Source organism: Myotis yumanensis, unplaced genomic scaffold (genome assembly GCF_028538775.1).
Source record: "Myotis yumanensis isolate MYYU_CA2020_CCGP unplaced genomic scaffold, mMyoYum1.0.hap1 SCAF_11, whole genome shotgun sequence".
Taxonomy (NCBI): Eukaryota; Metazoa; Chordata; class Mammalia; order Chiroptera; family Vespertilionidae; genus Myotis; species Myotis yumanensis.
This window is the reverse complement of record NW_027223762.1, coordinates 1,833,794-1,860,666: the sequence shown is the minus strand read 5'-3', so window position 1 is coordinate 1,860,666 and position 26,873 is coordinate 1,833,794. Positions and strand designations below refer to the sequence as shown.

The following is a 26,873-nucleotide window of genomic DNA, read 5'->3' as shown; positions in this document are numbered from 1 at the left end:
GCGAGCGCGGGGCGGAGCTAGGGGCGGAGCAGGGCGGATATCCGGGCGGGGCGAGCGCGGGGCGGAGCTAGGGGCGGAGCAGGGCGGATATCCGGGCGGGGCGAGCGGGGGGCGGAGCTAGGGGAGGAGCAGGGCTGATACCCGGGCGGAGCTAGGGGCGGATATCCGGCGGGGGCGTGGCGCGCGGCCGTTTGTTCTGCCTGAGCCGTTCGGTGCGGCCGCCGCTGCCCTCGGGGAGCCACCTGCTCGCCCTCTGGCCGGGGTCCCTGTCAGCTCCCCAGCTGGAAGCCAACGCCGACAGGAGAGGGGGTGGCGCCGCCGTCCGACGCCGGTTGGAATGTTGCAGCAAACGGCGATGAGCGAGACGGCCGGCGGCCGGAGGGAATCCCGGAAGCCCGCCCGCCGCGCTCCTAGCATCGTTTCTGTAAATGGTGGCCCGTCTATGAGTTGAAGGGCCCCAGGAGCTAACCTCAGAGGAGGGGACTCCGGCCTTCAGGCATTTTGGCTCCCGCAGGTGTGCTCACTCGGACCCACCTGGACCGGCGGGAACCAGACCGCCGACCCGCGGGCGATGGCTTTGGGAGCACCCGGCACCCGGCACCCCGGCCCCGCCCTGCCTCCCGCCCCCTGCTGCTCCGAGAGGCTGGGATGGTCCCTGGGTCTTGAAGAAACTGGGTTTTCCTTCCGTCAGCTCCTGTCCCGCCTGGTTCCCGGCTGTGGGGCCACCGGCGGCGTCACCAAGGACTCACTGGGCACGGCGCCTTTCCCGGAGGCGCTGACCTGCTGGGAAGCCGTTTCTCAAGCCCTGGCGGGCTCAGTGGTTAGCGCCCAGGGACCCAAGGATCCTGGGTTTGATGCTGGTGAAGAGCCCGCTCCCGGCTGCAGGCGTGACCCCCGTGGCGTCGGGGAGGCAGCTCATCATGTGTCTCATCCATGTTTGTCCCCCCCCCCCCCCACACCCTCCAAGAATCAACGTAACACACATCCCGGGTGAGGATTAACCCAACAGTAACTCACTCAGGACACCTGCTAGCCGGTGGGCAGCAGACTCGGAGGACTGGGCCTGGGGTCTTGCCTCTGGGAGGATTAGGCTCAACTGGGAACACACAGCGGAGTGGGGTGCCGAGGAGCAGATGGGGGGCTGCAGAACTCCGAAGGCAGGGAGTCCTGTTGGAGTCGCCCGTGGTAAGATATGGGTGGGGGTGAGGGTGTGGTCAGACGAGGGGGCCAGGGAGCGCCCCAAGGCGGGCCCTTGTCTGCGGAACCTCAGAGGAGCGCTCGTCCCTCAGCCACACGGTGAAGCCCGGCGGCCACGAGGAGCAGGCTGTCCGGAGACCCGGGTCAGTGGAGGCCGGGGCTGGGGAGCGGGCGTGGCGGGAAAGCTGACGTCCCTCTCGTGCCCTGGACGGGGCGCCCGGCAGGAGACCGGCTGGAGCTGGAGGGGCAGGTGGGGTGACAGCGCGCCCCAGTCTCAAGGCTGGTAGCTCCTGGGCTTCAACCAGAGTCACCTGGGAGCTTCCAGACGCGGCTGCCCAGGACCCGCCCTGCCAACCACCCGCTTTCCACGCTGACCCGCGGGCATCGGTGGGCTCCGTGCTCCCGTGTGCCTCCCCCGCGCAGCCCAGGCGCATGGACTGCATCCTGGTCAGTGAGGTCTGAGGGTCAGGGGGCTGCATCTTAGAAACAGCTGCTGCTGGGTTTGCTCTATGGAGCCCACCGATGCGGCCCGTTCCACATGGAAGGCAAGACCCTCCTGCAGCCAGAGGGTGGCGCTTCCCCAGGGCGGCCGGGGCGGCCCATGGTCTGAGCTCAGCCTGCACAGGGGAGAGGTCAGGCGGTAGCAAGACAGTGACTTGTACTCCAGGAGCCGCCCTGGAGAAGGGACCGGGGAAAGAACACCCCCTGCTTGCTGTATATATCAGTCAGATATTACACGTGTATGTTTTGTAGCTTAAAAATCATAATAGCCTGGCCAGTGTGGCTCAGTTGGTTGAGCACGGTCCCATGCACTGAGAGTCACCAGTTCGATCCCCAGTCAAGGACTAGTACATATCCAGGTTTTGGGTTTGATCCCCAGTCAGGGTGCATACAGGAGGCAACTGATCGATATTTCTCTCTCCCTTTCAAATCAATAGAACATATTTTTTTTACTTACAATTTTTAAAAACAGATTTTTATCAATTTCAGAGAGGAAGAGGGAGAGGTAGAAACATCAATGATGAGACTCATAGATCAGCTGGCTCCTGCACGCCCCCTACTGGAGACTCAGTCCACAACCTAGGCACATGCCCGACTGGAATTGAACCCAGAGCCCTTCAGTCCGCAGGCTGACGCTCTATCCACTGAGCAAAACCAGCTAGGGGCTAACTATAATTTCAAAAAATCTCATGACCCTTAGACCTATGATTTGGGCCAAAGACAAAGTTGGCTACATTACAGAAATAAATGTATTTCACATAAAAAGATTTACACAGTGAAGTGTGTCACCCAAGCGCAGGAAATGCATCGTCAATGGTTACAGGTTTTAAGTCACCAAGAGGGGAGGCCTGAACAGTGCGCGGTGGGAGGTAGTGGCTGGATGGCTGGTGTCTGTAGCTAGACTGAGTGTGAGCACCTCTTGGGTTAGGCTGTGCGGGGAGGAGCGACACACGCACAGCTTGTCCCTCTGCAGAGGGAACAAACCCCTTTGCATCGTGAGATGCCGACTTAGCCCCTGGCAGGGCCGACCTCTCCCTCAGCAGCAGCACCAGATGGCCTGTGCCATTTGCAAGTCTGAACTCCGCTACCTCAGGAAACTGCACAATTTACATAGGAAACAATTCACCTGTCACCTGAGTCCCTGAAACTAGAGACATGAAGAGTATAATCTTCACATCTCTGAACGGAATATGTGGCTATTAAACAAAGGAAGTATCACTGAACCCCAAAAGCTGTAATGTGGACAGTAAGGAACTTGGCAAAAAGGATCAGGAGGGAAGAGGTAGAAAAGGGCTCAAAACTTTTAAGTGATAATCTTGAAAAATTAACTCCAATTCACAAATAAATACGAAAATAAAAGTTATTGTGTATTTTCTTAAAATGTGAGACATTCTGATTCAGTTGCTATGAAGATTTAATGAACAATCCTCACCTGAGGACGTGTTTATTGATTTGAGAGAGAGAGGAAGGGAGAGAATATTGGTCATGCCGACTGGGGATGGAACCTGCCACCTGGGGATGTGCCCTGACGGGAATGGAGCCGCAATGTTTGGGTGCACAGGACGTTGCTCCAAACAGCGGGCCTCTGAGCCGCCTGGCCAGGGCGCTGTGAGCAGATTTTTAGTTTACTGGGAGCTGCATCTGTGCCTAGACGTGGAGTCAATGAATTCTAAACGGTTTATTCAGCAGTTCTAAAGTAATGAACAGATTTGTTGGTAATTTATGGTATGCTGACTACTGGAATAAAAGCCGTTTGACGTCCAAAGTAAACAGGCCGTCCCGAGGAAGGAATGTGTTTCCTTTAAGTGACAGAAGTAAAGGCGAGCATCACAGGAACGTTCCCGCACAGCGGCCGGCGGGCTCAGTGCACCGGCGTGAGGGCCTCGTACAGCCTCTGTGCGGCCAGCTCCACCATTTCCCGGAGACACTCGTCATCCTCGCTTCCTTCCTCACACTCGACAGTCTGCAGGCGAAGCACAGACATGATGACACAGAAGATGAGTGGATCTCTTCTAGAACACTCATGGCGGGTGTGTGTGTGTGTGTGTGTCACCCAGCCCTGCACACTCAGGTCCCGCACTGCAACCTGTGGGCGGGCATGAGCCTCCTAATAATCTAGTTCCTTTCCAGCTGTGAAATACTCTATGCTGTTTACATATTTATCCCACCACAAATACTCCTCGTGTAAGAACGAAGAAAAACCCCTTAATTCTGTTAACTACTGTGAACATTTCAGTGCATAACCTTCTAGACTTTAGCTGTGCATATAGATTTTTTTCCAACGAAAACGGGATTGATTTATCACACTTGCTGTGTGTAACCTTTCCCCACTTAATGTAGGTGGGCCATTTGCATAACCATCTGCACCAGCATCCTTTCTGGCTGCATGTACAGCACTGCACGCACGAGGGTGCCCCTACACGACTCACTCACTTGTTATCTCCTACTCTTGGGTACTTACGTCTCTTGAAATTGTGTTTATGTTATAATCAATGCTGAAGTAGACACCCTTGTACACATCTGTGCTCACTTGTCCAGTTATTTTCTTTGGTTAAACCCAGTAAGTGGTTTTGTGGATAACGGCATTTACGTTTTTAAGGATTCTAATGCGTATCACCAAACTGCCTCGGAGAAAGAATTTCCACCCAATTGTAACCTCCTCCTCACCCCACACAACACCTGTGAACACCTGTGTCCCTGCCTTTCACCATCATGGCTCACAGCAATCCCTTCAATCTGTGCCATAAGCACACAGCGGTGTTTCACTCTTCACATCTGTGTTTCTTCCAGTTACCAGTGGACCTGAACATTGGTTTCATCTGTTCCCTGGCTATTTCTACTTCTTCTCTATAGACTTTCTTGTTTATGTTCTTAGTTTATTTTTCTATTGAGGTAAAATAAATGTAGTGTTTTCTCAAAGCACCTAAATAATCAAAGAACATGCAAAAGAAATGTAGAACACACGTTATCTCCTTAGTATAACTGTTCTAATCTCCGGAACAACCCTGCAGGGGGCGGAGGCGGGGCCGGCTAGCGGGGACGGCTAGCAGGGACAAGAGGGAGGGGTCATATATAATAACTAGAGGACCTACCCCTGGGGATGGGTGCCAGACAGCAACTCGGAAACACTGACAATGAGAAGTGAAAAAGCAAGAACGTACAGCTTCTTATGTGGTGGGGGGGCAGAGGCAGGTTTGTAGTTATGAATATGGGACAGACAGACAACTGGATACCTATTTTGCCTCACCCTTGTAGAATAATATACACACAACTTGTAGAAAATAAAATTAAAAAATAGGAAGAAACTGGAAGGAAATGCTAAAATACAAAAACAACTTATTACAGGCATGGGACCACAGATGAATCTGTGAGATGTGGGATCACAGATGAATCTGTGAGTTGTGGGACCACAGGTGAATCTGTGAGATGTGGGACCGCTAAAGATTCTGCCTTCACTCTATTTCCTAAATGTCGTGAAACGCGGGCGCAGCCATACCCGGGTCTCTAAGTTCACGTTCGCCGTTTTCCCGTCCACGGTGACACTGAGCAGGGCGCCGTCTTTCACACTCACACAGTCTTCTCCAAATATGTCCCTGAAGGGAAAGGCACAGGGTCAGTGCAGATGCATGTATAATATGTGAGCACAGGTTTATATATTTGGGGGGAGTAAAACTGAATCGAGGCCGCAGTGTTGAAGTAGAATACTTATATCTATAATCCTGAGATAGACTTACTAATTAGTTACCTTCTATATTTCATTAATGTAATAAAACACGTGAAACGCACAGCTACCACTTATTAAGAATGCTCTATTCCAGCAGGCACTGTGCGAGGCACTTACATACATGATCTCGACCTGTAAGAATGCTGGTGAGAAGCCCTTTACACATGGAGTTAAAAGGATGTGCTCAGGTGACTGGCCTACAGCCCCCAGTGGAGCCGGGATCCAGACCCCGGCCTCTCAGCTGAAATGGCTCCCAGTCCACTGGCTGCTCCTTCTAGTCACCTCTGGGCGCCTCCTCTGAGCTGGACTCTCGCACTGGCATCTCCTGGGCAGGCGCGGCCTGTGCCCTGGGAGCCAGCCCGTCACTAACTGCCGCCTTTGTCCCCGTGGGTGACAGACGTTTGCAAACAGCAGGCCAACCAGCCGGTGGGTCAGGTGAGGAGAGTCAGTGAAGCTGCAAAACCCAGACGCCAGCCCAGTCAGCACTGCCCACGGCGTTCAGCTGGCAGGGCGGGGCCCCCGGCTGCCTGGGCGTCCAGCGGTTAATGTTACAAACGGTTTCATTCAAGGCATCAGTTGGTGGCTTGTGTAGGAGCAGCCAGCGCAGCCATCCCACAAACCCCGAGGCTGTCAGCACCGGCAGGACCGCTGCATGTACCCGCGGCGCTGAGCACAGGCCTTCCCTCAGTCCTGAGGCGGCTGAGCCGGGCGTGGCTCCCGTTCCTGTTTCTCACACTCAGGTGTGTGTGTGGGGGGGGGGGGGCGGGGGGGGGCTGGCAGGGCCCGGGGGGAAGGTGGGGTAGGTCAGCACCGTGACTGGAGTCTGGCTTTGAGGGAAGGGCTGCGCCACGTGTCCGTCCCTGACAGAGGGGAGCTTGGCTATCCCACGGCCGCAGCCCAGGCTGCTCGGTTCCCGTGTCCGGACAGGCGGGAGCCGACACCGAGTTCCACAAAGGGCTTCTGAGCCGGGTCCGAGCGCGGCTTCGGGGGACGGAGCCCACCCCCTCCCCGCCTGGGGCGAGAGCCCACTCACTGGAGCATGACCTCCAACCTCTTGCTGTACACGTGCATCTCCAACTTCTTAGACGCCTTCTGCACGGCACCTGGGAGAGAAGTGAGTGTTTGTGTCCGCATTCCCATGTGGACGAATTTCCAATCAACACTCAGAACGGTTTCTGAGAAGTCAGCGACTGACTGTGGACCCTCCACGTGACCAGCGTCCACGTGTCACCTCCCTGTGGAGGCAGCCCGATCCTTCATCCCTTCACTTCACGTTCTGCAAAGGAGCCACAGAAACGGGAGTGAGGGAGTGAGGGAGTGAGGGAGATGGCAGCTCAGCCCTCGGCGCTCCTTGGTCTTAGCTACACCACACGCAGTCAACCCTCTACTCTATAGACTGCACCTGTAACCTATAATAACAAAAGCGTATATGCAAATCGACCAAACGGCTGGACCACCAACCGGACAACCTTCCAGACAAAGCTGGGGTGGAGAGGGCCTGCTCTTGCATGAATTTCGTGCATCAGGCCTCTCATTGTTTAATAACATTAATTAACTAGAGGCCTGATGCACGAAATTCATGCAAGAGCAGGTCCTCCTTCCCCCGGCTGCCGGCACCGGCTTCCCTCCAGCTGCTGGCAGGCACCTGGGACCCAGGCTTCCCTCGCAGCCCCCACTTCGTCCGGAAGGTCATCCGGAAGGATGTCTGGTCTAATTAGCATATTACACTTTTATTATTATAGATTATATTTATCACTTGCCAGTGAGATGACTTAGGTTTCCCCCAAAACAAAGTAACCTGGCAGGTTAGGAAGGTGAGCCACCTGCCCTGGTTTCAAGGGTGCCCTGGCTCACACTAGTACCGCCCAGCCATCACCAGCAGCAAGCGGTACGAATGAAACAGTTAGCACACGACCAGTAACTCTAATGCTAGGCACTGACCCAAGAGCGATAGAAGCCGGTGTCTTTACACAAAACCCTGAACAAGAATGCTTACGCAGCAGCTTTCCTCATCGCCAAGCGGCAGAAACAACCCAACGGCCGATCACCGACCGAGGGCAGCCAGTGGTCTCACCCGTAACTCATGGGAAGAGCCGATGCTAACGTGTCCACACGGACCTCTGCCGATGCCCCGAGGCCAGCCCTCGAAGACACCCTACCGCTCTCAGTGGGAGATGGACCACCGGGAATATCGACTGTGTTCATCCCACTACTGCGGGTCAGAGTGAAGATGCATTTGCATTCTGGACCAGAGTCTTAAGAGCGATCAATGCCCAAGATGAAGACCACCAACCCAACCACGGCACCGCCTCTGTTCTTCAGCGCAGTCACCAGGTGGCGCCCCAGCAGCCGACGCAACAGCAGCCTCAGGGCAGCATGTCCGGGGCTCCTCCCCCTCAGCAGGAGGAACCCTAGGGGCTCGGACACTGAGCTGAAGACTACCAGCATCTCACTGGCCTGAGAAAATGCCATCTTTGCAGGGAAATTCCATTTTTCAGGAAAGCATACAGATATCGGAAAAAATATCACCATTCTATCACAAAACAGACTTCATTTACAAAAGGGTTCTCCGACTATAAGGGGCAGAGAGCAACCTTGGAGGACAGAACACAATTCCCTTCGGGAGGCTGGATCTGACAAGAACAGATCGAAGCCACAGGAGCCGTGTTCCCAGAGGCCTGGGCGCCGGCACTGAAGGGTGTGCCGCCCAAAGCCTGGGCTTCACCTGCCCTCCGGTCCCTGCACTCACCGCCCTCTCCTCCCGGCCTTTGCTCCACTAGCTCTTCTGCCCTTTGCAAGGCCACCGACCTTGCCCTTTGTCCTCCGTATTTTTATCTAAGAGAAGAGAAATGTGAAGTAACAGGAGCAAGCTGGCAGCTGCCTTTCCAACTGCTCCGCATGGATGTGCCTGCGCCAGGCGGGGAGGGACGGTCACACGCACACGCGGGGCAGCCCAGGGCGGGGAGTTCTGTGCTGACCGCTCGGCGCCCTCACGGCACAGCACACGGGCACCGTTACCCCTAGTAATTCAACCAAACAAACGACCAAATGGAGCCCTAATTATAATTGTTATGACGACTGTTACTCAAAACAAATGCTTACCGGTAACTTGAACACTTTAGATTTGTTTAGGTATTTGTTTCATAATAGATGTGGCTAGTCCCAAGAAGATGATCATGAAGGTCAGCTAAACTTTTCCTCCTGAAATCAGAGAACTGCGACTGCTTCATTTTAATATTTAGGAAGAGAAGTGCTCCTCAGAGGACACGGCCTGCTGCACGTGCAGGGGGGCTGGCAGCCCCAGGAGAGCCCCGGCCCCGCCTTCCCCAGTGGCAGGAGGGCTGCCCGATGCCAGCTCCGTCTAAAACAGCCCGAGTGTAGACACAGCGCGGAGATCCGCTCGCTGCTGTTTCCCGGGTTGAAAACTGCTCCTTGGCCAATGACAGGGGATTCCGTTCTATTCTACAAGTTTTTGTGAATCACGACACAGCAGCCCGTTTTCCTGTTAGGCATGCTGGCTAACGCGATATTGTGAAACTTCCGATTACGGTGTTTTTTAGGGACTGTCACTAAGAGATTTTATCTTAGAGTTAAGTGCCACCAGATTTCACAGCACAAACAAAGACCGGGCACAGAGAGCAGGAAAATATTAGTGACATGCACTGTTATGCGTGTATTTAGTGCCGTCAAGGTTACAGGAATGAAAAAACCAGGAGTTCAAGCACCTTAGCATTCTCCTTTCTGCTTTTCAGCTCAAAACACCATAAAAGTGGATGGATGGCTGATAAAGTGAAGTGGTAGCAGAAAGAAGATGGAGAATTCTGTACCTTTTCTGATTTTCGGGTTTGACTGCACCTCGAGGACCACGGTTGTCACAGTGTCTGCGTACATGTCGTTGGCAGGGTTAGCGAGCCACTGCAGAGCGAAAGGCAGAGTCAGGAGGGCACAGCGGGGCCGACCCTCCATCACAGAACTGCAGAGGGACCAGCGACAGATCTTTTTTATTTGTTTAGAATAATGTGTGAAAGCGAAACAGCTGACCTGTAGCTGGAAAGCCTGCAAACACTCTACCTACAGCCCCGCGACAGGGAAACAGCCAAGGGCCGCCCGAGGTCCCTCTGTTCTGGGTTCATTTGAAAAAGAACTGCTTTGGCCTTAGATGCCAGCCCATCAAAATCAACCATCAGCGTCATCTGGTGTCTGGGTTCCCGGTTCCACCAGCAGGAATTTAAAATCCTACCAGTGGGAACCACATTTACCTAAGTTAGTGCCTTCTCGCCTTTGTGGATTTGGGTCATGTTAATGTTGCGTATTTGAGTGTTCACAGTCCCACTCTCTTAAGATGTGTGCATGACAAGTTTTAATGTAACAGGACGAGACTTTTATCTTGAGAACGTTAAGACCTTCTGATATACCTGAAGACAGCCTGGGATACCATAAGGTCAGCTCCGACTTGATCATATGAGAGATCTGTCACTGTTCACACACACACTAAACATGAAGCCTGAACTGGTGGCTAGTTTCTATGTCACACAGACCACGCCCAGCTATGTTGTATTTAAAGCTGACCTTGTTAAGAACGCTATACTCTCCAATAATCTTTTCCTGATTGGGAAGCTAATTTCTCTACAATTACATGTAAACTCTTTTCTTAAAACGGAATTTATGGGAGGGCGGGCGTTGGGTAATAAAATTAATAGGTTTCAGGTGCACATTCTGTAGCACATGGTCTGTGTACTGTACTGCGTGTTCACCACCCCAAGTCAAGTCTCCACATGTGAGCGCTTAAAACCTCCTCCTCCGTGTTTGGGTAAACAATCTCATCTTACTTCTAACACCACCATTCCTGGTTCCTGTATTACAGTAATATTTTTGAACACTTTCAAAGCAGGTTTTTCTTGAATTTCTAATTCTTCTACATCACCTGAAAGAAAGAATTATAAAATGTACATAATTTCCTGATCATCTGTCAGAGGCATAATTATTCATTTGTTTATAGAGACAGCTGAAATAAAGCTGACACAGAATGAAAAAAATTAATAGTGTATTGGTGTAGTCAGACTGAAATAGCTCAGTTCTGTATTAATTGCTCACAGTAACTGAAAGATCTCAGTATGGATTATAAAAGCCCATAGAGCTGGACATTAATATTTCACCAGCAGCAAACGTCTATATTTGTGCAGACAGCAGCCACTAGCATCTTAACATTTACCACGAGGCTAGTCAACCCCGACAGACCCGCTACCTTCTGTCTCCACAGGGCAATTCTATGGCTAAGGTGAGACTTCTGGTTTCCTACTGTGAGGTTCTGAGGTGAAAGGGTTTCCCTGCGCTACCCTACGGCAGCCCTTTACCACGGGGGATGAGGAAGGTGTTAATAGACACGTTCTTGCCTACGAGCATCTCTTTCCTTTAACTTATTATTGCCCCTCGCTGCTGTCCGCAGTCCCTCGCTGACATGGTCTAACAGGAAACAGAACAGGCTTTCCTCTTTCACTACCTCTGCCCACGGGTCATGCTCTTATCAGACCTGCTGTGTACAGGGCACTAGTGGAACAAGAAACACGATCACTGAACAAAGAAAGAAATAGATAAAATTTGGGTAAGTAAACTAAAGTAGATTTTAAACCCAAGGAGCAGACTACCAATATTTTTAAAATTTTAAGTGGACTGAAGATAAAAGGTATAATGGGATTTTAAAAAACTGATGAGTAATGAGTAAATTTTTTAGCTTCACCTAAATGTGGTATGACAAAGTACAAATAAAATTTGTGCTAATCTGAGACAATTACCAAAATGAAATCATATCCTTTCCTAGATATATCATTACTTTAAAAAACCAAAAACAAGTGACTGTCAATCAATATACACACCTGTCAGTTTCTGTAGCTGGTAGTAGAGCAAATTAAAGGGCCCAGTATAGGGAATGGCTTGGGTCTGCTTCACAGTGCTCATGGCCAGGTCAGTATAATCTGCAGAGGAAATGAGAATAAATACACTTTAAGAAACAATACTAGTCCCACAAATACAATTTGCAAACATCCTAGGAGTAAAGACAAGAGAAGTAAAAGCAACTGAGAGCACGTTCTTCAAGCTACAAGGTCCTCCTTAGTGTGTCCCCTTCCTCACTTCCCTGACCCACTGCTAACCCCGTAAGTTCAGGCTCCAGGCCTAAGAAGGCACCCCACTGTCCTGAACACATCAGGTGCCTACACCTCTCCAAGCCAGCAGACCAGCTGCCCCCACTTCTCGGGCTGGGCGCCTCCTGGCACACGGGCGCCTGACAGGCACAGCCTTTCCCACTGTCTCCCCACATGCTGGCCGGGCACCTCGGCATCACTGTCCGACACTGGGACTCGCTTTGGACAAGCGCTTCTCTCCTTGGGCAGCGCTTCCGGGGCGGGGGCGGTGCTTCTGCGTGAACCTGGGCCCTCCAGCCCCAGCACCGGGCCAGGCTTGGGGTAAGAGCTCCCCGACTGCTGGAGGAAGGACGGCCGGACGGCCTGCAAGCTGACCCGGTCCCACCTGCGCACAGATTCCTTATCCCCTCATAAAGCGCTTAGAGTTTATACAAGTTTATGAGCAGCTATTCACTTGGACATCATACCACAGTGACTGCAAAGCCACGCTGGCTTAGCATCTGCACAGGCGCAGGCCACCAAGGCCCAGAAGCACATAAAAATACAGGCCAGAAACATCACGGTCCTGGGTGGGGCCAACGTTCCTTCAGAAGAGAAAACTACCGGCTCCGCGGTGGGAGGGAGGAGAGCCCGCCCAGTCCGCAGCAGTCACTCGTCTTAGAGGCAAACCTTCGTCTCCATTAAGGAAAGAGTTGTTTCACTAAGAATTTAAATGTCCACAGTTCAGGGAAGGTTTTTATTTCGCCCCATAAAACGAACTGGATTAACTTCCACCTATTTCCATTCTATTATTTGGTTGTTATTTGAAATGTGGCCACCAGGGAAGAGAAGTTTTCAAAAATTTTTCCCTCAATGCTAAAATCAAACCGTACCTGACATTGAACAGTGCACTTACTGGACAGGTCACAAGGAGAAAGAATGTGATAATTAAAGTTTCTCTTAACAAGGATTCCCGAGACCCGCTGGCCTTGTTCTGGCTTCTTGTCCGCTAAAAAGCCCATGACCTTGGCTAGTTTTTCCCCTCTGAAGTTCAAGGTCACGGCTTCTGTGTTCCGAGGATTATGAACCTCTATGTGAACTTCGTCATTATCTTCATATTCTCGAATCAGGGCTGCTTTCAATCGGGCCATTTCGTTCTGTTCTCCATGGACTAAAATCTACATGAAATGCATGTGAAAGAGCAGAGGGAGAATCCTTAGTCAGACACTACGGCCTTTCTGTGAACATGAGTCAGTTAAACATACCAAACGGAGAGATTTTACTACGTACAAACTGGCACGCTGATGCTATTGGGGAGGCAGCAGAAAGTAAGAGAAGGAACGGTGGATCTGGGGTTGGTAGGTCTGAGCAGGTGCCCGTGTCGTGGGAAATTCAAGTGCACAGCTTGCCCTAGCCGGTATGGCTCAGTGGATAGTGTCGGCCTATGAACTGAAGGGTCCTCAGGTTCAATTCTGGTCAAGGGCACATGCCTGAGTTATGGGCTCCATCCCCAGTGGGGGGCGTGCAGGAGGCAGCTAATCGGTGATTCTCATCATTTATGTTTCTATCTCTCCCTCTCCCTTCCTCTCTGAAATCAATAAAAATATATTTAAAAAAATAAAATAAAGTGCACAGCTTGTCTACCTCAAAGGGGAGCTGGGAGGATGGGTGCAAGGTGAGTGCAAGCTCCGTTTACAGTGCTGCATGAACAGAAGGCGGGTCTAATTTGAGAACCAGCTGCGGCAAAGTGGGTAGCTTTCCCCTGTAATGCGCTAAATGAAACCCACAGACTAACCACGTGAGGCGGTTTCAAAGCGCGGATGAATTCGCTGGTTTGCTGGTAATCTGTGTGAGCGGAGAAAGAAATGTAATCAACAGACATTTTCAACGGAAGCTTCTGTCCAGACATGGTCGTGATCTCTTCAGGTTCAGACATGATGTGCTGTTAAAAACAAAGAAAAAGAAACAAAACAAAATAAACAATCCAATTAGAAAAGGTACATTTTCTACTTTTCATGCAGTCATAAACTCATGCTGAATTTAGGACCTTCAGCACAAAAACTGTTGTAATACTACCAACTTAGTAAATTTCAAATACGTATTTTCTTCATCAAGCAAACATTTAACAGGAAGTTAAGCAGATTAATTAAAATTCAATGTAGCTGGAGTGCCAGACGTGGAAAGGACAGCTCTCAGGATTAGAAAGGAAGCCTGCCTTCTCAGCGCTTCTCTTGCTCTAGAGAGAAGCTTCCCAGCGAAGAGGGTTTACATAAAGGATGGATGCATTACTGTTCTGAAAATCTAGTTTTTAAAATATATTTGTATTGATTTCAGAGAGGAAGGGAGAGGGAGAAAGAAATAGAAACATCAATGATGAGGGAATCATCAATCAGCTGCCTCCTGCACGCCCCCTACAGGGAACCGAGCCCGCAACCTGGGGATATGCCCTTGACCGGAATCGAACCTGAGACCCTTCAGTTCGCAGGCTGACACTCTATCCTCTGAGCCAAACTGGCTAGGGCTAAAAATCTATTTTAAATACACATCTTTCATTGTCTGAATGATTCACAGAATAAGACAAAGTAATAAAAATGAGCAAAACGGAATCAATGTACTTAGGAAATAAAAGGGAAGCGGAAAATAAGGAGGTGGGAGAACAAGACGCTTGGATGCGCAGAAATTGCCCCTGAAGCCCTGCACACCCCTGTCTGCATCCCTGAGAGCTCACATCCGTCATGTTATAGCAGCAGGAAGCGGGCCATCAGCCCGAACACATGCACAGCCTGTGAGAGGACACCTGTGAGTGAACCGCGTCTCCCTCAGCTACGGGATCCATGTCTGTCCCAAACGGGTTCCTTTCCACTATTTTACTGCACCTGATGGTGCTCCTGGAGCTTGAATGTGCCTCCAGCCGCCTGGGGATCAGGTCAGGCCACTCGGCGCCTGCGTTAATTCTCAACCTCACGAATAGCTCCAGCTGACTAGCTCCATCTCATTTAAAAGCATTAAAACCCACACTGAAGAACCGCCTCAGTGGGAAGCCCTGGCGGGCACTGCCTCTGCAGTGTGCTCAGCGGTGACTGACCTTGGCCAGCGTGCCCTCCACACAGTAGCCTGCGATGATGACGCCGTTCCTCTTGTCCGTGCACCAGCTCTCGAAGAGCTCCCTGGACAGGCCGCTCTGCATCATGCCCGGGGAGGCCATCACCACGCTGGGCCCAATGTCGTCAAAATGGTCCATGCTCTGCGAGAGAAAGGGAGGGAAAGAGCATTTAAATACCAGGCTTTGACCAAGCTCTCCTTATTTTAATAAATAACAAAAAGGTAAAAAAAGGTGATCACATGAGTGAAAGGGTCTTGACAAGACTAATAAACAGTTAGTCCAATTTCTAAGTTCCTAACAGTTCGGACTAGGAATGAAAGACAACAAAGTGAGAAACAGCACTTAGTTCACATTGACCTTCAAAACCTGTGCTGGCAGCTCAAGGGCAATCACGACCTTTCAGCGCCTCACGGAGGCAGCACGTGAAAGAAGTCAGATGGGCTTCTCTTCACCAGAACAGGCTCTGAAGGCCTCCCCAAAGACTCCAGCTCTCAGACCTCATGGATATTTTGAGCTGGCCTAGAAATTAACAGTTTCTAGGGAAAACTTGGCTCTACTTACTAAAAAACTAACCTAAAATTTAATGATTTATGAACAGAGCTTATTTATCATTGGAAGGCCACTTGTAATCTGAATGACGTGGGGTGTTAATGATTAGAGCATTAGTTTGGATGAAACAATATATACGCTTTAATGAAAGAAAATTAGATTTTATTGAATGCTCTAGAAAAGTAAACATGAAAATGCTCACATATGGAATTTACAATGCCAGTCATCAAAAAGATGATTAGGTTTGAGTAAGAACAGAAAAATGTAATACATAACAACAAGGTATTTGCCTCATCAGGACTTATTTCTGTGACGAAAAGATCCGAGTTACTCAGCAACAGTAAACAGTGACAATGTATCGGGACTTGGAGCAAGTGGCAAAGAGAATGCCAGCTGCTAAGTTCCTGATTCCACTCAGAACAGTGACGGCTGCTGGGGAACAGGTAGGGCGTGGGTGAGGCTCGGCCAGAGTGAAGGCCAGGCCTCTCTGCCCCCGCTGACCTCCTGGTGCGTTAGCCACCCTGTCCGCCCTCCACCAGTTCTCACCTTAAGGTTACTAATGTGCTTGAAAACAAAGGGATTATTGATGTTGATCTGCTTGCGGATTTTGTCGTTCATGGCGTTCACGTATGTCTGGTACACGGCCATACACTTCTTGGCCAAAGATGATGCGTAGTATATTGGAATATCATGGAGCTCCGGGTGGTTCTGCCAGTACTCATCTGGAGAGATTTTATGAGACAAATATCATTTTGTTACGTGGGGTAGATAGTTCAAGTAATAAGTGATCTGTACAATTTAAAAAATTCAGACAATTAATAAATAAATTAAAGCACATAAGCATGTGTTAAAGAGGTCAAGAAGAATTAGCCTGCTCTTACTAACTGAGACACAACGCTTTCAGTTCCTCACAGGACGCTGCAGGCATCCAGCGCACTCGTCACGGATGCTGAGGAAGACTGCGTTCCCCAAGGAATCAGAGCGTTTGGCTTTGAAGGGACCATCAAACCCACACATACCCCACAGTGACTCCCACTGTGCCTCTCACCAGTCACACACGCTCACGGACGTATTTAGAAAACGGAGAAAAGCAGACAACGTGCTCTCCAGAGTTAACCTTTCTAGTTTTTTGTGTAATTGGTATCTACTAGGGTCAGAGTACACACTGGTTTGAACCCTATTATTATTATTACTAGAGGCCCGGTGCACAAAAATTTGTGCACTTGGGGAGCAGGGGGAGGGGGGGTCCCCCAGCCCGGCCTGTGCCCTCTCGCAGTCTGGGACCCCTCGGGAGATAACGACCTGCTGGCTTAGGCCAGCTCCCGGGTGGCAGAAGGCAGGCCCAATCCCTAAGTGCAGCCCCTGGTCAGGCTCAGAGCAGGGCCGATTGGGGAGTTGGGGAGCCGCCCCGTCATGCACAGAGCAGGGCCGATCAGGGGGTTGCGGAGCTCCCCGCTGTCACTCACAGAGTAGGGCCGATAGGGGAGTTGGGGCACCGCCCCCTGTCACACACAGAGCAGGGCGGTCAGGGGGTTGGGGCGCTGCACCCTGTCACACTCAGGGCAGGGCCAATGGGGAGGTTATGGCTCTACCCTGTCACACACAGAGCAAGGCCCGTGGAGGGGGGTTGGGGCGCCACCCTCTATCACCCACAGAGCAGGGCCAATCAGGGGGTTGGGGCGCCACCACTATCATACTCGGGGCAGGGCCGATGGAGAGGTTATGGCTCTACCCTGTCACACACAGAGCAGGGCCAATCAGGGGGTTGGTGTGCTGCACCCTTTCAAACACAGAGCCGCAGGGCAATCAGGGGATTGGGGAGCTCCCCCCTATCAGACACAGAGCAGGGCCCGTGGGGGGGGGGAGGGGTTGGGGCACTGCACCCTGTCACACACAGAGCAGGGCCGATCAGGGGGTTGGGGAGTTCCCCCCTGTCAAACACAGAGCCTCAGGGCAATCAGGGGATTGGGGAGCCCCCCCCCATCAGGCACAGAGCAGGGCTGATCAGGGGGTTGGGGTGCCTTCCCCTGTCACGAACAGAGCAGGGCGGATAGGGAGGTTGTGGCTCCGCCCCGTCACACACAGAGCCGCAGGCGATCAGGGGGTTTGGGCGCTGCCCCGTCACGCTGATCCCGGTGCTGGGAGACATATTACCCTTTTACTATATAGAATAGAGGCCTGGTGCATGGGTGGGGGCCGGCTGGTTTGCCCTGAAGGGTGTCCTGGATCAGGGTGGGGGTCCCCACTGGGGTGCCTGGCCAGTCTGGGTGAGGGCTGAGGGCTGTTTTCCGGCTGGCGAGTGACTAAAGCTTCCAACTGCTCCTTGTTTTCTTTTCTTTTTTTTTTTTAATTCTGGGCCAGCTTTAGCTCTGATGCCTCACTGCTGAAAACATCGATACAATGTTTTGGTCTGCCTGGCTTTCAGTCCGGCTGGTTTCTGGAGTTCTGTTTGCTTCTTATTTGCAACATAGTACATAGTTGCTTAGAGTTGCAGCTGAGAGGCCGGCAAGTGAGGCGGGGAACGTTGGAGTCCGCAGTCACTGGAGCAAGCAAGCCTCATGCTCGCTTCAGTGCCTGGCTGCCGGCTGCCATCTTGGCTGACAGTTAATTTGCATATACTCACTGATTAGCCAATGAAAAGGGTAGCGGTCGTACGCTAATTACCATGTTTCTCTTTTATTAGTGTAGATTATTTTTTTTGAAAACCACCTCTTAAAAAAATTTTGATTGATTTCAGAGAGGCAGGGAGGAGAAACAGAAACATCAGTGAGAGAATCACTGATTGGCTGCCCCCTGCACACCCCACACTGGGGATTGAGCCTGCAACCTGGGCATGTGGTCTGACCAGGAATCGAACCGTGACCTCCTGGTTCAGAGGTCGATGCTCAGCCACTGAGCCATGCCGGCCGGGCTGCACTCTATTTTTTGGTCCCCTTATGATATTATGTGAATACATGTAATGTGACTTTTTTTCTATAATGTGGTACTTACTGACATATTCCTTTAAAAGTACTAAAATGATTACACCCTTACTGACAGGTTTTCTGTGCATCTCATTTACTCTCCAGAAGTGGAACCGGTGGGCCAAAGGGCAGCACATTCTTGCCTTCTGAGGCTGACGGCAACCAGAAAGGCACACCCCTATGCTCGCAGGAGCAGGCCACCACTGTTCCTCTCTGCTAACCCTAACCCTAACCCTAACCCCTGGCCCCAGTCCCTACTTTAAATGCAGAAATGGAGCCCAGAAAAGGAGAATGACCTGTTCAAGGCCAGGCCCTCAGGTTCTGAGAATCTCCCAGTGAAAACGAAAGGCGCACCTAGAATCAGGAGCAGCTCCTGAGCCCGCCCGAGAGCAAAGACAGGGATGAGGCCCCGGCCGCCTCTGTTCACAATATCGTGGACCGTGTTGCAGAATCGTGCCTCTCGCTCTTCCCGCTTCTCGTGGATGTGGGTCCCATACGTCGATTCCTAAGTGACAAATTAGACGGGTGAGACCAAGACCGACGGTTCCAAAGAATACAAAAGCTAAGCATCCATGAGAGGCGAAGCAAAGGGATTCATTTCTCCATTAACATGCCACTTACTTGGACATGTATTGTCATACTACCACTTGAAATATCAGATAAGAACGTTAGAACTAAGACCTGGCTACGTAGTAAAAATTCTTTAGAAATGGAATCAGAAAATAGTCTAAAAATGCAGGTAATTCCCCTAGACAGAAACATTTAGGCGGTATCCTAGTCTCCCTGACTTTAGACTAGAGCTGATATATTTAACAGCAAGGAAGTGGAGCTGCACTGCAAAGAGAAGTCAGAAAATTAAATCTTATACCAAAAAAAGATACATTTCTATCCAACCACATATTATAAAAATTAGATTGCAATATTTCTTCCCCACTAGAAAAAATTCTGCTTACATTACCCTAACTGCAATCCCGTGCACGAATACTTACAATGATAAGAATGTCAGGCTTAATATTTGGAATCTCAGCTGCCATTAAGTGTCTGTCTTCTTGTCTTGAGAAGTCACCTGTATACAAAAGCTGTGAAAAAGATAAAGCTAGAAGGTTAGGATTTGGAAGGTTTCATTTTACTGCTAAATACATTTAGCTCCTAAAATCTGAAGTGAAAATAAACAGAAGAACAGCCCACAACGGATATCACTGAGATGCCACGCTGTGTCTAACTGGGTTGGTCATAGACCCTCCAGCGTTTCAATTAGTGAATCTAACTAATGGGAATGATCACTCCCAGAATCCTCCCACAAAGAGAACCTGTATCTTTGCAACTTGAGAAATGCTCCGAACATCTTAGAGAAAAAGGGCAGAATGAGAAAGAAGTCCACTGAGGAATATGGGAAAACCATAAAAAATGGGAGATAAAAATAATTGGAGGGAAAAAAAAAAATAATTGGAGGGTGTGCATCAAATTTCAAAGGAGAATTTAGATCTGCATTTGTGCTATTCTGTGCCTTTGAGCAAACAGCAAGAAAAAATGATTTAGAAACATATAGGACAACTCAATGTGTAAAAACTTCAAATACTATATGAGCAGCTGCTGAAAATTCAGGATACTATTACACTAGAACATCGCTTCTCAACTCTGGCTGCACATAAAGATCACCGAGAAAACTAAAAAAAAAGGCGGGGGGGGGGGGGTGTGAGACCACACCATTTTGATTCAGTGGGTATTTTTCAAAAGCTCCCTAAGTGATTCTCATGTGCAGCCAGGGTTAAGAACCACTGCTAGCCCGGCCGGTGTGGCTCAGTGGTGAGCACCAGCCCATGAACCAGGTCACGGTTGGATTCCCAGTCAGGACACATGCCCAGGTTGTGTGCTCAATCCCCAGCAGGGGGCATGCTGGAGGCAGCCAATCAATGACTCTCATTGATGTTTCTATCTTTCTTTCCCTCTCCTTTTCTCTCTGAAATCAATTTAAGAAATATTTTGTTTTTTAAAGAAAGAACTGCTGCTCTCACGTCAGTCTCAACACCAACTAGCCACCCACGTTTCCACAAGTTGGAGACTGCCGTGGGTCTTTCCATGCAGGACGGCTGCGCAGAGCCTATCTGAGCAGCCCTCACTCCCAGGGCCTGTGTGGGAGCCCTAGACCCGCAGGACACAGAGGGCACGTGCTGCTGAACGTCCCGTACACACAGACTCCTCCCAGGCAGTTTCCCAAGGACGCCGAGGAGCTGACCCTCTGGAAGTGGGAGGGAACGTCACGCTCAGCGGCTCATTTCACTCTTTCCTCCCTCTCCCCACAGAGAGCACTGGCCTGGGGGTATGAACTATGACGCTTCAGCGGAAAAAGTATGGACTGAATTTTATCTCAGGTTTCAGGGCTTGGACACTGCGAGTCTTGGGGAATGTTCTCCAGCAGCACCTGGTCGTATCAGGTCTGCGCTGATTTCTCGTGGGGAGGAAGCGGATAGGGCCGGGGGTACCTTCACGCCCGCGATCTCAATCATGAACATGGCAGCTCCGAGCACGTGGCCCGCGTGGTAACACCAAAACTTGATTCCCGCGACCTCCTTAACTTCATGGAAGTTGATGGTCTCGATTTTGTCCATGCTCTCTTCCAGGTCGGTCTCGGTGTACAGCATGTCGTCCGCCGATATGTTACTACGTTTTTATAGATCCAACAACAAGAATTAAGGGAAAAAAATTTTTAAAGCCTTTGAACTCAAAGAAACTATGGATGACATATCCATGAAGTTATTTCTTCAAATTATGTTGTAGGGATTATATTATCTAGAATGTCTTTGCTATCTTGTGTATATTTTTGCTCTGCAGTTATAATAAAAATTTTAGTGTGTACAACTAGGAAGCACAATTTCAAGCACAGCACACAGTCAACTAAGGCCAAGTCCTCTTTAGGAAAGCACTTCTCAACCTTTGCTCTATCCCACGGCACCTGAGAGAAACTCACTCACACACACCGACCCAGGACGAGATCCTGACACAGTGACGTGAAAAGATTTCTCTACAAAGTTTAGCGTCCCTTTTCTTCTGAAAATTATGCCAATGAACTTCCAAAACAGCAAGAGAGAGTAGTGGTCAAGGACACAGACTCTGGAGCCAGTCTGCCTGGGTCTCAGTCCCAGCTTTGCCTCTTACTGTGGCCATCGTAGGTAAACTACCGAACCTCTCTATGCCGATCACCATACATTTTTCATCTGTAAAATGGGATTCATAACAGAACCTACGCCATGAGGCTCATATGAAGGTTAAATGAGTAACCATGTTAAGAACTGAGGACTGTGCCTGCATGAGGTAAGTAGCATTAAAGTGTTAACTAGTATATTTACTACTAAGGATAACTCTTCCATTCTTTCGTATTTACATATGAAGAATAACAAATGGCACCTTCAATGCTTGGAACACACACATTAAACAGTAAACTTTAGAAGGCTAATCATTTGTGCTGTAGGGATCACAAAAATGCCACAACCTTTCTGATAAAAGAAGTTTTCCTCTTGCAACTAGAAAAAACTTCCCCAAGGAAAATTTTCATTTAAGGTAGTCAATTTGCTTTGATCAAATAATCTAAAATAAGATTGCAGTATATATCACTGTATAACGTATTTGGTGTTAATTAACATTTATAGAATACTGTTGTTATACCTTATAATTCAAGAAAATTACAAAGATTTAAAAGAATGTTAGAACTGTGTAAGGACTTTAAGGCCAGAAGTGCTGGGTACACAATGGGATCTGACGGGTTGTTTCTGAATGACTAAATTAACGAATCCTGGTGAATAAAAAGTGTCTCGTTTCAAAAATCAAAATGGTCCGTATCTTGAGCCACATGTGTTATAGAGAGTCTAACGGAGTCATTTACCTGACTTTGACGTAATCTGAAAGGAGCCACCTGTAGATGGCTTTAGTAGCGTGAGTCATGAATGTCCTTCCTTTGAAACTCGTCTTCTGTAGAAACCAGGGCAGAGCACCACAGTGATCCAAATGGAAGCTGAAGAATGAAAGAGATGCTGTCACTTCTCAAAATATTACGCGTCACATACACGAATGAAACTGCTGCGGCCTCACAGAGAAGTTCCATGTAACAGTCACACACTGAGACTTTAGGGCACCATGGGGAGGGAGAAATAATGCAGAAAAAGATATTAAATGTATTTTCGAACATCAAAATACTTGATCAGTGATAATTAGAGACGGAAGAATACACCCAGACCTCCTGCCGGCAGCTGACGTAACAAGCACCGCAGGGCACAGCGCTGACACGTCGCTGTTTGTGAATGAAGTTCCTATTGGATGCGACAAGACCGTGACCTCAGGAGGCCTGGGGAGGGCTTTCCTGGCCTCCGGCTGTACAGCGATGCAAGGCGCACGCTCTCTCCCTCCCTGCTCCAGAGGGAGGACAGCCTCCCAGAAGCTTCCCTAAGCTGTGGAGACAGCAGAGCGCTGTCTTACACTCAGACGTCTGCAACATGCTTCCTGGTAGAAAAGACTCTTAAACGCCAGAATCTTAGCGTCTGGTAAAGCGTGACTTTTATAGTGAACATCTATGAGAACAGTGTCATTAACAAGGAAAAAACTTACTGACTAATGAGCAGGAGGTCAATCTCCGCCGGGTCAATTAGATCGATGTAAGGAAGAGCGTCCATTCCTTCTAGGCCAGGGTGGATCCCACAGTCCAGCTGAAAGAGACAGACAAACAGATGATAAAGTCCTCTACATTTTATTAAAATTCATCCGTCGAATAGACAATGTTATAACTGAGCCATCACATACATAATCAAAATGGCCTCTACACACTAGCATTTGGGAACATAATTCTTATTAAGTACTAGAGGCCCAGAGCACAGATTTGTGCACCAGTGGGGCCCCTCAGCCTGGCCTGCGCCCTCTCGCAATTGCAATCTGGGAAACCGGCAGTCCGACATCCCCTGAGGGATGTAGTAGTGCGCAAGCGGCAGGCGGCCGGAGAGGGGCCCCAAGCCTGAGGGCTGCTCCTGCCCATCCGGGCCTGCAGCGCCTGCCTCCACAGCTCGGTAGCGCTGCTGCAGAGGCGGGAGAGGCTCGCGCTGCTGCAGCAGAAGCACTGGCATCTGGCACCCGTCAGTCCTGCGTTGAGCGTCTGCCCCCTGGTGGTCAGCGCGCATCATAGCGACCGGTCAAACGGTCAACCAGTTGCTAAGGGTTTTATATATATAGAAAATGGGAAATATGCTACTACTAAAAGTTCTAACTTCCCATTAAATCTAAAATATAGCTCACATTTAGGGTCACAGGACAAAAAACACAAGACATCCTCTTCCCAACTAGTTTTTATAGTCACTCTTACAGTGAATAAACTCTTTTTTTCAAGAACTTTGACGTCAGAAGATGGTGGGCATTTTAAAAGTTTATAGATTTACTACCAGACCTTATTGATCTCCAGGTCAATTATTAGAAATGGGAAACTTTCCCAATCAGTGCAATATAAGTATTTTAAGGTATTTGGGAACAACTTATTAAGAGTCGGTCATTAATGAGTTATATACTCACTTTGGGGCTGTTTCTACCAAATTCTATCAATTTCTACAGAATTAACACAATAAATGACTAAAAAGACGACTATGTGTGACGGGTCCCTGGTCTTTTAGGACTGGGAGAAGCAGAGAAGTGGAACTGAAGGAACATGAGCCATGGAACGGCCTTTCGAATGAGGACCACGGCAACCATCTCTTCGAACCCCTCTACCTTCCGGATAAGGAGATGGGCTTAGAGAAGCAGGCTGCCCTGCCCAAGGCGAGTGGCCTTAATGCTAATGTGGGCATAGAAGCTGCCAAACCAGGCTCTAGCGTCACAGTGCAGGCGTGGCTGGAGCTCTGGGCGTGTTCCCGGGGTCTCCCACCCGGGGTGGGGCGGTTAGGATGGCTAGATCCTCAGAGAGTGGAAGAGGGACTTTGTAAGCAGTAGTTCAGGAGATCTGGTGGACAATTTTACGTCGTAGAATATGTCTTCTCAGTTTACGTAATGTTTTGTCAAATTACTAACTAGTTAGTTTTTTGCATTAACATTTTATAGCACAGACTACATATACCAACTAAGAAATTTTCCTGGGAGCTAAACAGGTAACTGCTGTACTAGAAAAGCCCTAACATCCAATTTGGACAGAGCCATGTTATTCACCAGACCACAGAATAATAATTACCATTATTTTTCTTCCTTTGAACTCCAGAATAATACATGATCGTCCTACTTCTTGGCCAGCTCCCCTGTAAACATTCAAGGGGAGAAATAAAAACAATCACAATCAAGCCCAACGAATTCCAACTTTTTTACAACGTACACTGTGCCCACCTGATGACATCTCACTGAGGCAGGTGAGAGTCCCACAAAGTCATTAGGGTAGGCAAGGACAGCAATGGGTGCGGGGAGAGAGGAGTGCGGGGAGAGAGGAGCACAGGGACGGCGCAGCTGTTAAAATTGTGAGAAGGTGGAACAGACTCGAGAAGCCCAAAGGCTAAAGTTCACCCCTGAATGTGAGGGTTATGATGATGCACTGAGGATGCAGCTAGCAGGAACACAGATCATTTAACAATACTTTCAGAATCAGCACTTAAGTATAAACCTGTAAGCACTGCAACATTCTTTCACTTAAGATCATGATATGCATTTACCAACCAGGTTAAACTGACATAACTTCTTACATCTGTGAACCTCAGGCCCCTTCCTTTCACCTTGTTATTTCAGTATATTTGATGCTGTTATAGAACAAAACCCCGAAACTTACTCCAGCCCTTCACCCCCCGCCCCCCATATTCCTTGGCCGTTTTGCAGCCCTCCCGCTAGGAATCTGCATCATCCTAACACTCCTCTTAGCTCCCTTCCTAACCCACATCTCATTGCTATACAGTCCTACAGGTCCCACTTCCTTATCTCTCAAACCTATTTCTCTCCAATGTCTGCTGCTCATCCCATTCCACTCGTTCCAGCTCTTATTGCTTACCACTTGGGTTACGTGGATTACAACCTAGATTCCCGCCACTTATCCCATCCGGTTATGTATCTGCTACGGCTGCCAGCAGCAGTCTTCAACCTTCCCCAAACCTCATTCCCACCGGATCCCCACCCTGCTTAAAGTCCCTGTAACTGATGATAAAGGCCAAACCCCTCAGGAGGAGTACAAGACCCTTCATAAGATGGGCCCTGCTAACCTCCCGGTCTCATCTGCTGATCTTTCATCCGTGGCCAGGAGGAAAGTGGCCCCAAACTGCGACCACTCTCATTTCCCCGTGTGCCACTTCCTGTGGCTGGAGCACCCTTTACTTGCCCGCAGTCCCTACTCCTTCTTTAAGGCTCAGCTCGCGCCTCTCCCAGGATGCTGAGAAGGCACCCTCTCCCCGTTCCCATGCTCCATGGCGCTCGGCTGCCATGCCTGCTGTAGTTATAACAACAGGGACCATGCGCTCAGTGACAGTTACTTCGCAGGCAACAGCTGCGACATTATTCCCGCCGAGGAAGCAACAGTGTTCGGGTTTCAGGGCTGCAGAGTCACGGTCTCCCGTGGTCCCAAACCAGCTCGCCTGTACTTTTCTATTTCGCGCTGCAATTCCCTCCAAAGGGTGACTTCGGGGACCTTGGCCCGCTCGCTTATCTGTACCCCCAGTGCCCAGTGGGGCGCCTGGCAGCTGGCAGTGGGCACACGAGGAGCCGCAGGTGTGCCCGAGCGGGTGAGACTTGTATTATTTCCCCACGACGCGCTCAACAAGTCCGCGTGGATACATGTTAAGTAGATACTTACAGCCTTTTGGAAAATGCATGCACCCGAGTTGTGCTAATAGCTAACAGGACACACGTTTGCGGATTCAAACTGCCCCCCTACAGCGTAAGCTCTCCGCATCCCCGCCTCCCTCTCCAAGCAGCGCTCCAGGTCCGCCTGGCACTTCTGCACGGAAGACCGGCCGCTCAGGGACACCCGGGGCGGGGTTCTGTCCCCGCACCCCCGCTTCTCCTCCTCTCCGCTCTCCACCCCCCTCACCCCCCGGGGGTCTGAGCTCCGCGCGGGACGCAGGCCAAATCCCGAGTCATCCCCCTCTCTCGCGTTTGGCAACTGTCAGGTCCTGGGGTCCTAAGAAGCAGACTGCGTTCCGCCTCGCACCGCCACAGCCCTACCCGGTCCCCACCTCGGCCCGCCGGCGGCGGCAGCAGCACCAGTCCCTCAGGGGTTGCCACCACCACCACCCCCGCGTGTATGACAGCGCCCAGCGCCCCGATAGGCCACCCCCCGACCCCCAGTTCCAACACTCCCCCCTAAGATGGGAGAAAAGCACGATCCCATTCCACCCAGCAGGCCCCTCCCGACCTACGTTCTCCCAGCCCCGGGGCCGACCGCCGCCGCCAGCTCGAGTTGGGGGACGGAGGCGGCCAGCCATCCCGTTACCCTCCCGCCTCTCGCTGGTCCCTTACAGGGGCCGGATCAGCAGCTGGTCGCTCTCCTCCGCGGGGATCGCAGACATCGCGCAAGTCCGACGGCGAAGCCGAGCTGAGGAACAGGTCGCGGGAGCCTTTCTACATCGGAAGCAGAGCCACGGGGAACCAAGGTAGGAAGAACCCCAACCACGGAGAGCACAACTTCCGGCGCTCCGGCGCCCGCGGTGCTAGGCTCCTCCCCTCGACTTCCGGCCGGAGATCCCGCCTCGCGAGGTTCCTCCCTACTCGGAGTCCAGAGA

The 26,873-nt window shown here is 50.4% G+C and overlaps 1 protein-coding gene across 1 annotated transcript; it reads right to left on the bottom strand.

Annotated features, from left to right (window-relative positions):
• Window positions 1-3,357: 3,357 nt before the first annotated feature.
• Window positions 3,358-26,777, bottom strand: CPSF3 (cleavage and polyadenylation specific factor 3). Its single transcript, XM_070428660.1, has 17 exons — window positions 26,611-26,777; window positions 24,353-24,416; window positions 22,756-22,853; window positions 22,037-22,165; window positions 20,640-20,817; window positions 19,146-19,235; window positions 18,511-18,661; window positions 15,740-15,915; window positions 14,627-14,785; window positions 13,337-13,483; window positions 12,458-12,719; window positions 11,296-11,394; window positions 10,252-10,346; window positions 9,250-9,337; window positions 6,456-6,525; window positions 5,195-5,291; window positions 3,358-3,661 (listed from the first exon to the last, which is right to left on the bottom strand). The coding sequence occupies exons 1-17, from the start codon at window positions 26,658-26,660 to the stop codon at window positions 3,560-3,562; spliced, it is 2,055 nt and encodes a 684-aa protein (XP_070284761.1). The 5' UTR covers window positions 26,661-26,777; the 3' UTR covers window positions 3,358-3,559.
• Between the last annotated feature and the right edge of the window lie 96 nt (window positions 26,778-26,873).

Coding starts and splice junctions, on each gene's coding strand:
- CPSF3 (XM_070428660.1), bottom strand. CDS start 26,660: ATGTCTGCGATCCCCGCGGAGGAGAGCGACCAGCTGCTGATCCGGCCC. Junction 15,916..18,510: donor GGAGCTGCTCCTGATTCTAG/GTGCGCCTTTCG, acceptor AAATCTCTCCAG/ATGAGTACTGGCAGAACCAC. Junction 9,338..10,251: donor CAGGAATGGTGGTGTTAGAA/GTAAGATGAGAT, acceptor TTCGCTCTGCAG/TGGCTCGCTAACCCTGCCAA.